Here is a 13019-nt window from a genome sequence, read left to right on the forward strand (position 1 = left end):
AACTAAGACGAAATACTAAAAGTTTCATGAGTACCGCAGAAAAAGATCTGCACAAATGAGCAGAAGTATGTTTTCCTCTGAAAACCTATGAGTGTGTGTCCCATTATGTTATAGCATCTCATTTTTCATGAGTCAACCACCTATTTGCTCTACTGTACTTAGTTCTTGAGTTGTTTTTCCTTTAACACCAGTAACTCCCATCCGGTCTGACAAATACAACAATAGTGAGTATTGAAATGGCTGATAACAAGGGAGGCTACAATTAGGATATGGATGGTGATGTTTAAAAAATAGTACAAACGTGCCCTAGGTACACATGGAATACAGGTGAATTCTCTGGTGGGCGTAATTGTGACAGAAAATATGTCCTGCATTATGTGAAATGCAGTTAGTAAGAGAAGAAGAAAACCATAAAGGTGGAGCAATCTAAGGGTATGACGTCAGTATCAGTGGAAGAGGAGTCATACAGTATTTCTTCAGAGCTAAGGCACTTTTTTTTTTTTCACCTTTTGACCTATCTGAAGGTGAGATATTTTGCAACCGATGGGTGCTGTCAGCCAAGTGTCAGGCATGACGAGGATGTCCTCTCCTGGGCATGTATGGACATCAAAAGAGCAGCCCCCGACTTGCAGAGTGGGTGTCCAACAGCTTAGAAGAAAACCCTGCAGACAAAAATGAAGCCCTCTTAAGCCTCCTTGGATTTGCCTGGTTGTGCAGAGGGACTTGGAGGTGTGAACCTGACTTGTTGAGCCACATTCCTGAAGTGGGAGTTAGAAGTAAGCCAACTGGAGATAATTGCAGAGCTGACTTAAGAACTTTGCACCCCTGGTTCCGAGGCTTGTAGTTCTTTGGTGGATTATTTAAGAAGAGCTGCCTCACCAGTACTCCAAGGAAACACGGGCTAGTGTGTGGAAAATCACAAACATTAGTGACTCAGCGTTGAAAACCGATGAGCAGTTGGATTCTAAACATGAAAACGTTTTTGGAAAACCTTAGCCGATATACTTCACCTATATATTCTTCTTAAATACACCCCAGATTAATATATAAAAATTTGTCTAAGTCCAAAGGAGCTTTTTCAAAAAGAATAAAATAAAAATTCGAAATGGCGAAAAAGTACTGTACATAGTGTAATTGGCAGCTTCTCCTCCTTTCTTAGGGGTAAGAAAATAATAGCTCCTCTATTAAAGGGCATCTTAGAATTGGTGAAACACAGTAGCCTGTTGTTATAATGGAAGACAGCAAGCAGTTTGAAACCCTGAAAGCCTCTGCATGTGAAGGGGCTCCAGATGCCACAGGAACGTGGGATTTAAGGCCTCTCTGAGCCTGCTCATCCTCACAGGGAGAGGTGAGGTGGCCCATGCAGAGAGCAAGCTGCTCAGGAGTTCCTAGGGGCTTTGCAGACGTCTGCCTCAGCAGATCTTCCCTTACCACTGCCCAGGCAAATGTGTACCAGCAGAAAGGGTGTGAGGGTACCCGGTTCAAGCACCATTAAAGGGCCATTCAGCCTCCTGGTAAGGGAGCCAAGTACCTTGAATGCTGCACACTGACCCCTCTTGGTCACTTGAGTCTATGAAGAAATGTACTTAGAAATGGCTTTTGGATCCTAACCTGTTTGTTAATAATATATATGTGTGGCATTTATATGTATTGATATACACACATGCACTTGTATGTACATATATGTCTTATATATGGATCTGTGTATGTCTGACACCACTTACGTAAGCTCATACACACACACTCACTGACATACATTGTTTGATAACCTGCTTTTTGCAAATACATCCACTCTTTCCATGTCATTACATATTCTCTGTAGTGTCAGTATAAATGATACCATAGAATTCTTTTGAATGGATTTTTACTCATTTATTTAATCACCGTATTATCAAAGGATTTCTTCTAGCTACTTGAGGAACATTCTTATGGCCAAGCTGTGTGCAGACCTGTAATTTTTTTGTTAACTGGATCCTCATGGGTACCTGTTGGTGATTCAGAGTTTGCATGGTCCAGGAGCAACAGGACCACAGGCCTTTTGCCCGCTTTCTGTTTTTTACAAATGTGTGTGAAGGTTAAAGGGTTGGAATGGGGGTTATGGACATAGTATTAAGCTCAGTCTCTGAAACCACCCAATCCTGGCTCATCACCTTGGGTGAGGTGTCTCAAGTTCTCTGGATCTTCGTTTCCTCATTTGTAACTTGAGTCTATGACACGTGGTTTGTAGGACTGTTGATGTAGTAACAAGCATATCAAGTGCCTGTTATCTGGTAGCCCCTAAGTCAGTGTTCGAACAGCTTGGGGGGCTGGGGTAGGGAGAAAAATCTCATGCTGATGGGTCCCACGGTCCTAGAGGATGATGCGGGGTGCATAGTAGATGCTGCTGTTCATTGACAATTTATGCCTCTGCTCCTTCAATCCAGACAGCTGGCCTCCTGGGTGAAACTCCTGCAGCTGCACAGGGCACTGTACATGGTTCAGTGCTCTGCTCTTGCTGTCTAGAAATCCTTAATCTTGAATAGAGGCTCCATATTTCCATGCTGCACTGGGCCCCGCAGATTCTGTAGCCAGTTCCCCCTTGTACGGTTGTTGGCAGCGTGACATGAGAGCTCACAAAGCACATGTCGTAGTTAGGGTGTAATAGAGCTCAGTAATCATTAGATGGATACAGTAATTTTTTTTATGAGCAGAGATACCTATGATAAGTGTATTCATTTAGTTATTAAACCTGTGAGATAAATACACAATTAATCTAGGAGAGATTAAGAAACTGAGGCTCCAGAAGCTTAATCACCAACTAAAATCACACAGCTTATAAATGCAGAACTTGGATTCAGACCCAAGTCTGTCTCACCCAAAGCCCACACCACTGACCTGCCCTATGAAGTATTAGCTTCCCTCCCTCCCTCCCTCCCTCCCCCCCTTTCTCCTTCCCTCCCTTTCCTTCCCTTCCCTTCCTTCTTTCCTCCCCTTCCTTCTCCCCTCCCCTTCCCTTCCCCTTCCCCTTCCCAGGGAACCTCTCTGTCAAACTCAGTGTTTAAGTGTTCTTGATATTCATCAGCAGCCCAACCCTTATCCCCAGCAGAGGTTTAAGAGCCCCTCAAAGATGATCTAGAATTCCTGCCAGACCTGGAAACTTTGGGGGCTACAGCAGACAGTAAAGACGCTTCCACTTTTAAGTACTATCCTGCCATGTCTCCAAGCCTGCTCAGAACTCCGTTACCTGGCCCAGTCTGGCCAACCTGGTGACAGTTCAGCTTGCTTCCTTTGATTCCTGATAGGCTTAGCTTAGGATGACCATGTCCAACTGAACCTCCAAACCGCCATGAGAATCAGCAGGAGATCTGCCTGTGTCAGGTCCTGGGAAAGAGGCTGTGGGAGATACCTATTTCCGGTAGACTGAGGACATGGCCATCTGTCCTGTGGCAGGGATCCCTTGCTTTCCTACAGTGCCAGGTCATGATTTGCTCTGCCCACTCTTCCCTGCCAGAGAGAGAGTGAGAGGAGGGAAGGAGGGAGGGAGGAAGAGAAAGGATCCATTCCACCACACTGCTAATAAGCAGGCATACAGCATGGTGTGGGGAGGCTTCAATGCAAGTTTGCTTATGGTGTGTGGCCTTCGAGCAGGGAAGTTAATACTTGAGCATTTCATCTCTTGGATAGCCGGATTTGAATTTCGAACGTGACAATGAGACTGTTTGTTGTTTCAAAGCAATTCCCTAAGTGGCTGTTTGCTCAAGACTTTTGTAGTGTGAACAGAGATTTGGGGGAGGGGAAGAAGCCATCTGCTCTGGAATAGTCTTCCAATTACATGATCAAATTACTGCAGAGCAAAATGGAAGGAGTCCAACAGAAAGTTCCCGTCTGGTGTATCCAGCCCCAACCTGCTCTCCGGGGCCATCGTGTCCATGTGGAGATTCACATGCAGGTTTCAGAGGCCAGGCCGTGATCGCCAAGAGTGTGAGTAGGAGAACAGAGAGAGCCAAAGAGGAGAGTCAGCATGAGCGTTCTTGCTGCATCAACATGCCTCTCGGGAGAATGAAACAGTCATGCATTTGAATTAAAAAGTGAATTTTTGGAGAAACTCAGTTTCTTTTCCTTTTGACTTTAGTGATCCGTGTCTCTGATTACAATTAATTTATCACATGAAATGAAATAGTTACATCCCTTTATAAATTCAGTTGGTGATTTTTATTTGCTGATAACTCTCTTTGTAAATTTGCAAATCTATTTATTTCCCTTAAAATAGGAGAACAATTTTCTTGTTTTTGGAATATGGACTGTCTTGATGTGCAAAACATTATTGAGTCTTATTTTTTTTCTAAATATGTGTGTGTGTGTGTGTTTTTCCCTTTCTTTTGCTATTAGGCATTCATGCAGCCTCACTTGCTGGGAAATGAGTTCACACATTTGGAGTTTCCAAGGAGAGTACAGAGAAAGGAACTTGGAAAGAAGATGCTCTACAGGGACTTTAATATGACAGGCTGGTAAGAACATGCCTCCCTCTGCCTCAGCACCACCACAATATGTGTGAGGGAAGCGTCACCACCGTAAAAAGCCATTTACGCCATTTGGATCAGGTAGTACAGCCAGAGACTTGGTTGGTGGTGAAGGAATAGGGGCCGTGCCCGCTTCTGCGGTTTGTTCCTCGGCACCAGTCCTCAGATCACAGTGTTGGTTGGCCTCAGTGCTTCTCTGAGGCCCTCCCTGGGGACATGAGACCCAACAAAGCTGACATAAATCCTCACTTCAGATGAGCAAGCATTTTTGAGGCTTTTAAAAACTTAAGTTGGTCAGCAGCTCAAAGAAATGGGCTAACAGGTCAGCAGCTTAAAGAAATGGGCTAACAGTTTATTGAGCCAGACAGGTGTGGATGTGAATCTTAACTCTGATCTTTCTAAATAGACAAAGTTGGATAAACTGCTGAACCCTTATGAGCCCAATTGTCCAAGAATAAAGTGGAAAATATATGCTCTTTGAGGGGTTGTTGTAAGGACTAGAGGTAATGAGCCATCTTCATTATTTTTTCACATTCATTTCAAGATAAGAATCTTGGCCGGGGGTTGTCTTACTCCCACGGCACACCTTTGTAAGCACCATGTTCATTTCTGTAGTGGATCAGTGGCTAACACAGACTAAGACCTCCTCTGGTTTCTTACGTATGAAAATAGATACGAGGTAAAGTACATCTACATCACAGGACTGATGTAAGGACTAAATGAGAGCGTGCAGGGCCTGGCACGTGGAAGTATGGGTGAAGGTTTGCTGTTAGCCCCGAGATACTGAGCCCTGAGCGTCCTTCCAGTCTAGAGGAAAGTAGGAGCATGAGACAGTGGACTCTTTCCTTGACGTATCTCCAGCTTAGGCAAAGAAGTAGTTTCATTATCTCTTCTTCATTGACCAAAATAGCTCTAACAGATGGTCACAGCCCAAATTCTCGTGGTAGTGACTTCTAGGCTGGGAATATACTCCTAGGAACAGTTGAGCTACCTAGGGAAGATAAGGGGCTGATCTGAGGCACTTCCAGTTGTCCTTTACCATCTAAAAAAGAAGATTTTCACCACTATCCACTCTTCTTGTAGTGCAGGGTCAGCAAACTATAGCCCCAAAGCTAAATTCCACCCTTAATTTCTGTAAGTAATTGTTTTTAGTACCGCCACATTCATTTGTATACATTTGATCTTTGGCTACCCTCACTCTACAACAAGGTGGTAGAGTAGTTGGAACAGAGAATGTATGATCCACAAAGCCTAAAATACTTACCCCTGTTCTAAAACGTGAGTAGATTTGGCAGAAAGGGCTCACCCTATTTGCAGCTCTGAGGTTCTGGAGTTTTGGGGCCCCAGAATCATTACCCTTACCTGACTGGGTTTTCTCTGTAAGTTCATTTTTATTGAATCAGCGAAATCAGCACTTGTCACAGAAATTTAAGGTGAGGGCTACTGTAGTTGGAAAAGCTGATGGGGTTTAGTCTAGGTTTTGCAGAGTTTAGAATGATGGAAGGAAAGGTGTCCTAGGTCGGGAATCCCCATGATTGCAAACACATAAACAAATAGAGTGGATCTGAGAGTGAGAAAGATGGCCAAAAAGAAAGAGAGCATCTATGGGAGATCACACTGAGTTGTGGTATCAAGGGAACATAATTGAGGATAAGGGAAGGCAGGCAGAGAAATACATTTACCGTGGGAAGCTGTGGGTTGTGCTGGTGTGTTCTGAGGAGAATGAATGATGAAAGCAATGTTCTAGGAAGGTAGTCCTAAGGAGTTTGAAGGAGAACGTTGAGAGAAAACAGATTTAGGTAGCCAGAAGAAAACCAGCATAGAAATATGTATGTGAAGGGGCACCTGGGTGGCTCAGTGGGTTAAGCATCTGACTTTTGATTTCAGCTCAGGTCATGATCTCAGGGTCCTGGGATTGAGCCCCACGTGGGGCTCCGTGCTCAGCAAGGATTCTGCTTCTCGCCCTCTGCCCCTCCCCCTGCTCATGCATGCTCGCTCTCTCATGAGATCATGACCTGAGCCCAAGGCAGAGGCTTAACCAACTCAGCAACCCAGGCGCCCCTAAATAGATAAATCTTAAGAAAGAAAGAAAGAAAGAGAGAGAGAGAGAGAGAGAGAGAGAGAGAGAAAGAAAGGAAGGATGGAAAGAAAGAAAAAGAAATCTATCTATAGATAGATAGATAGATAGATAGATAGATAGATAGATAGATAGATAGATAGATAGATATGAAGTCTCTGGAGCCAAACAGAGGGATGGAAGCAGAAAACGGAGAAGGAAGGAAATGAACAAGAACCTAGATGATTTAGTCCAGAGATAAATGTAAGGGGTAAGTCATTAATTACTCCAATTACCTGTTGAAATAGGTCTCTTCAGCTAGCCTGTAATCCCCCAGGAGGGGGGCAGTCCCTCCCTTGGTGCCTGACACCTAGTGAATGGCCAGGGATTATTTATTGGAGGAAAGGAAGGAAAGGGTGTGAATGACTGCAGTTGAGATGGCGGGCAGTTGTGGATGGCGGTTGGGAAGGGTGGGAATAAGGAGCTTGCTTGCATTTGAGATAAGTTAAGCTTGAGGCAAGGCCGTCTGTGTGTTCTTTCTATGCCAGAAGGCCAATTAGATTTATGCAGTCAGAACACACTTGGTAAACAAATGGCTAAAGATTACCCCCATTTTATAATTTTTAAAATGTAGATAAATTCAGGGACTAGATTACATCCAACTTTGTACATACACACGCAGTCGCCTGCTCTCTCTCTCTTACACACACACACACACACACACACACACACACACACACACACACACACACACACACACACACACACACACACACTGTGTTAGCATGATCCTAAGAAAATAAGCAGTCCATAAATAAGCTGTGTTTAATGTATGGAACTCCACAGAAGGTACCGAGTGATTGAGGAGCCAAGCCTGAGAATGGCTTCAGTCAGACATGAGTTGCTGATTTGTTTAAGCATGGTTCCCCACGCGGCTATTGGCTCCAGCTTTGGCTCTGAGCAGAGATTTATGTCTATCTTTGTGTATTTCCTACCTGTTCTTTTGACTTGAAATTGACACTTAAGAAAATGGAGAGCTCTTTATATCTTTGTTGAAATAAGTGGGGAAGTTTAGAACCAGGTTAGACCACTGCCCTTGTAAACTCCCTCCCTCAACCTTAATGAATTCCTTTTTTAATCGTTTTAACCTCTCATGAGAAACCTCAGATCTGGCAGTTATCTTTTAGACTTAAAAAAAAAATGGGATCACATTTTGCTTCCTTTCTGAGTTGTCTATAGAAAGAGAAGAGCTGGCAAATTAATGCTATAGAAAGGGAGATGAAGGTCTATGGCTCTTTTCCCACAAATGCCTTAAATTACTACCATGTGGTTCGAATTGGTTGAAGGTGGTCTGCTGAGTATTTGGTATGTGTCACACTCGAGGACACAGGTCCCTGTCATGTCCCTTTATGTTTTGGGGCTTCAGAATTAGCCTCGGCCTGTGAACTTGTTTTTCCGAAACCCTTCTACAAATCAAGGGTTCATGTAATTCAAAGCCCTTTAATCCTTGTAGTAAATACTTACTTGTGGTGGAAATGTTTATGCCCACCACGAATCATGACAGCAGTGACCCTACCTGACAGTTATGGGAAGAACGAAGGGCCAGACCCTGCAATGAGAGCTTTAGGTGATTCCTCATAGATAACAGTCTTATGAACTAGATATGTTTCACAGATGAGGAAACTGAGGCAGAGAGGCTACGTTTCAGGGTTACATAACTAGTAAGGTGGGAGAAGCTGGGGTGTGAACCCAGACAGCGTTACTTGAGGGTACACACTGTTTACTGTGCCGAACTGCCCGATGCTGAAGGACTCCTCCTCCTCGTTCCCATTCTGCAGTTGAGCAGATGGAGACTCCGAGGGATTAGGTGGTTTGCTCGGCTTCTACCAATGCAAGTGTCAGAACAAGGACTAGATCCCAGGTCTCTCTGATACAGTGCCAACAGTCCGTTTTTCTTCAGGGTAAGAGTAGACCTAATTACTCAGTTTTGAACTGTGACATAAAGTTAAGCAGGGGGACCCCTATCCACCAGGATTAATGTCTTCCTGACAGTCCTTTAAACAAGAGGATGGGATGAATGAAGCATTTCAGGAGCTGCTGAGACACTAACTTTTCTAGTTCCTGGTCTGACCTCCTATATTGCCGGCCAAATTAAACCACGAGGCTCCACGCTTGTCCCTAAGAGTCTTTGTGTGATTTGTGGGTGCTCTTGGTGGGGAAGATCCTACAAGAACCAGGTCTTCCGTGCTGAGGGCAATTGCCTTCTCTCGTTCAGGGAGCATCATGGCAGCTCTCCGTGGTGCGTCTGCAGCAGAGAGGAAGGTGTGGGAGAGGATGTCAGCTCTGGGGGGGCCTTGTCTCATCATCAAGGATGAGTGTGTTGCCTCCTGATGGGGAGCTTTTCTCTCCCACCCTCATGCTTTCTCAGAGACCCTGGAGCAGCTTGGCAGGCCCAGAATGTGTAGAGGACAAAAGGTTATTGGCACCAGCACCTTCATAATGAAACCGGTCTCTTCCCTGGCTCTCCCACCTCCCCTTCGCCTGCCTCAGATCGCTTGCCCAGTAGTTTGATTTACAAAGGCATTTTCTTCACAGTACCCCTGGCACTGGGTCGGGCCCTGTCATGGCCCCGTCCTCACCTTCTGTGCCTGGTGTCATCGGTCCCGGTGCTGGAATCCCGGCCTTGCCTCAGTGCAGGCCGGTGCCCCTCCTCCTCTTCCTCCTCCTCCCCAGCCCTTTGTGTCGAGCTGCTATTGCATGATGCACACTAGCTGGCAGTGTGAGCTCTGTGGCCCAACCTGCAGCCCTCCGAGCCACCTCAGGCTGGAATTTGCTGGCAAGCATCTATGTTACTGAGTTGAAACAAGTTTCTCACAGCTGCCTTTGTGGCACCAGGTCCCGGCTCCTGGGCCTGCTGGTGATTTAGCTTTCTCATGTGGGTTCAGGGTTCGTCATGCGCTGCGTCCAGGCACATGGGCGGGGGGCGGCGGGCGAGCTGGGGGCCCAGGGGGACGTTAGTGTGGAAGGGGGGCTATAGCTACACCCCTGGCATCGAGCCAGGCTCTCCAGCAGCTGTTCCTGGCCTGACGGGATTTGTAGAGAGCCAGGGCCAAAGAGGAAGAGAAGTCCATCGTGTGAATGCAAGATTGCTTCCAGATGGTTCTGGTTATGAGTAAAGTACACCAGAATTCTTTCCTTAAGCAAAGCCTTTCCAACATTTATGATGGTCTTATTTCAGAGAACAGCCTGGACCCGTAACCTGAGACGGCCTGGCTTAGTTAGTACAGAGTTTACAGCTTTGGGAGATGGGCTCCATGGGTACTGGCCCTTGCTCTGCCAAGATTCTCGAGCCTTGGGCAAACCCTGGGCACCTAGGCCTCTCATTTGTAAAATGCTTCCTTTGCCCCTTGCTGCCAACCTCTCTGTCTGGTGGGGGATGGGCTTTGCTCTGCTTTTCAGAGCTTCTAGAAAAGACACATTCCAATAGAAAGATTCCAGTATGGTAGTCTTTCATTTTGATCTCTTGCAACCCTTAACTCTTTATGATTCTAACTTGATGAGACATCAGGGTCATTTTCCCCTTCTGTATTTCCTTTAAAACTATGAGCAAATCAGAGATTTTTCCACTGGAGCAAGCGGGGTCAACCACCATTTTCTCCTTTTAGTACTTACTACTTTATTAAGGCAAAGGAGATATTTTTTCTATTCTGAGTGCTCTCCAACACGGTAGCCACTAGCCACATGTGGCCATTTAAATTTATATCACTGAAACTTAAATAAAATTAAAAATGTTTTCCCAAGTCACACTGGCCACATCTCCATTGCTTAGTAGCTAGATGTGGCTAGTGGCTGGTGAATTGGACAGTGCAGATAGAGAGTGTTGCCATCATCACAAACAGTTCTACTGGATGGCCCTGCTACTTAGATAATGTAAGGGTATGAGTCTAGTTGTGTGGGGAGGACATGCAAGAAGTGTGTAACTGAACATCCCAATGGCAGGGGATTTAAAGAAAAAAAAAAAGACAGCTGAGTACAGATAGGGTGAGTGAGTAGAATGGCATGGCCACATCTATGGCTTCTGGCCCCACTGCTTGCTAGTCTCGGAGGTGGCTGGGGAATGGACTTCGCTCCATTTTTCAGATCTTCAGAGGCATCAGTCGCTGTGTTTAGGGACAGCTCATCTCCCAATCCAGCTCATCACTACTTGGCAAGCCTGCTGGCAGGCCTGAAGCCTGAATGAAGACCCATTTCCTTTGCCCTGGTCAGTAGCCTACCTCCCTCACCCAGCCTCTGCCTGCTGCCTGCTGGACTGGTGCCGGCCATTGGCACTTCGGTTCCTCTTGCTTTTCCTTGGGGAAGTATTTTCAGATCCTGAGGGTCTGATTTAAAAAGCAACTTCACTTCCAACGCTTTCCATTCTGTTTGGGGTGAACTCTATTCTCCATCTGCAGCCTGGAACCCAGCTCGGGGATGAGAGCCACAGCCCCACAGCATTGGGCTTCTTACCAATAATCCAAGCATTTTCTGGAAAGAAACTCACTGGAGGCAGCCCCAAGCATGGCCTGGAGCTACTGGGTCGAGTTTTACAAATATTGTAGATGGGGCTTCTATCTTACTCTTTACTGCTCTTTTCAGTGCCCTCTGACAGCACATTCAGGCAGGCTGACAGGGAAGTGGATAAGCAGATTGAGAAATGCCACAGAACGCTTTATGAAGCCAACTCCAGAGCTGCACCGCATATAATATAAATTGATTTATTGAATCAAGCACAGAAGCCCTGTTATAGAATCCCCAGGCTTTATCCTCCGGAGCACCACCTATTAAAGCAGCCCCAACTGACACTTCTCATTAGCTTTTCCACTGATCCCCAGGCAGTTTTTAAAGGGACAGTGTCCCTCTTTTGGGCCTGAATTTATATGTTGGCCATGCCTGTGGGTCTAATTAGCATAGCATTATTAATCTTCCTTGGAAAGCCTGCATTTTCTATAACAGCTTGACTCTTGAGTTTTAAAGAGTAATTGGAAATTTCAAACCCTGTCCTTTTCCCTCTTTTTGTTTTTAATTACTTTTAACCCAATCTTTGGAAACCTACCTGCAGATGTCTCTTGACTAGCAAACGTCGTTTCTCGGTCCCGTCTTGGTGCAAATCCTGACATTACTGTTGTGCCACAGACCTCATGGGGAGGCTTTTTAAACCCACCAGAGAAATATCACGTTTTAATTTTATAATTACTTCACAAGAAAGCAGGCCTTTCCCTAGTTAAACCTGGTATTAATTTCCTCCCAGAAACTTGTATTTTCATAACTTAATGATTATAGGCCACCTTGGCAGCAACCTGATTGCTGAAAGCAATCTGGAAATCTGACTTTGTTGAGAAGGGAGGGGCTTGGATGTCATTCCAGAGAATGTTAACCCTGTGGATTGTCCAGGATGGGCATTGGCTGGGATAGGGAACAGGCACCTGAAAAGTCCCCGGGTCCCAAGTGCAACCTGGGGCTGAAGTCTGAGCCGGTCAGCCTCACATGGGGAGGGGCTGTTCTTGGGGCTCCCGGAGCCAAGATGATGAATCCTTATTTGCGATGTGCATGTTCTGCATCTTTTCAGGATTTGCAGCTCTAGCTGCAGGAGCAGCAGGGAAGAGAGCCTGCCCTGCTGTGTGCAGCACATCTCCTGACAGTGATAAATGACTCCTTGCTCCCCGCCTCCCCCCGCCACTCTGCCCATGAGGCCAGAGGAAGCTATGAGCTATTTACAAATGGTTGGAAGCCAAGACAGACAGGCATTGTCAGGCTACAGGGAGGAGAAAGAAAAGAAATGCCCAAGCGTGCTCCCTGTTGATTGTCCACGCACACACACCTCTCTGCTCTAATGATAGGGGTAAATTTATTATTCCTAAAGTGGCCAAACTACTGCCAAGCCTTTCTTTCCCCTGAGACCCTTTGAACAGTCCTGGCATTTGTCGGTACCCATTCATATACCCCTAAGTAGAGCCTACCCCCTCCCATTCCCCAGTGACCATTATTTGGGGCTCGACAGGACATGTGTGGTGGTGACTTAGCTCTCAGTCATCTGGGGAAGTGCTTGCATAAATCCCTGTTAAAATAGCCAGTGTCCTGGGCGCCTGAGTGGCTCAGATGGTTAAGCATCTGCCTTCGGCTCAGGTCATGATTCCAGGGTCCTGGGATCGAGTCCCGCATCGGGCTCCCTGCTCCTTGGGAGCCTGCTTCTCCCTCTGCTTCTCTCTCTCCCTCTCTGCCTCTCATGAATAAATAAATAAAATCTTAAAAAAAAAAAAATAGCCAGGGTCCTTTTAAGCAAGGACCCCCCAAGGCAGGCACTTGTCTTTATATTTGGCAAACCTTTATTGTATGCCTGCTGCCTTTGAGACCTTGAGCAGTAGTTAAGAATGTGGATGTGGAGCTAGACTTCCTGGCTGGGTCAGTCCTCAGGTGTGGCTTGGCCA

At 45.9% G+C, this 13019-nt stretch overlaps 1 protein-coding gene across 1 annotated transcript in view; it reads left to right on the plus strand.

The window, feature by feature from the left end:
• PPM1H (protein phosphatase, Mg2+/Mn2+ dependent 1H) overlaps positions 1 to 13019 on the plus strand; it is a 239020-nt gene that overhangs the window by 170930 nt on the left and 55071 nt on the right. Inside the window, exon 6 of the mRNA XM_027592252.2 lies at positions 4369 to 4487. Within this exon, the coding sequence (XP_027448053.1) occupies positions 4369 to 4487 (119 nt within the window). The remainder of the gene's footprint in view (positions 1 to 4368; positions 4488 to 13019) is intronic.

This window comes from Zalophus californianus, chromosome 9, assembly GCF_009762305.2.
Source record: "Zalophus californianus isolate mZalCal1 chromosome 9, mZalCal1.pri.v2, whole genome shotgun sequence".
NCBI lineage: Eukaryota > Metazoa > Chordata > Mammalia > Carnivora > Otariidae > Zalophus > Zalophus californianus.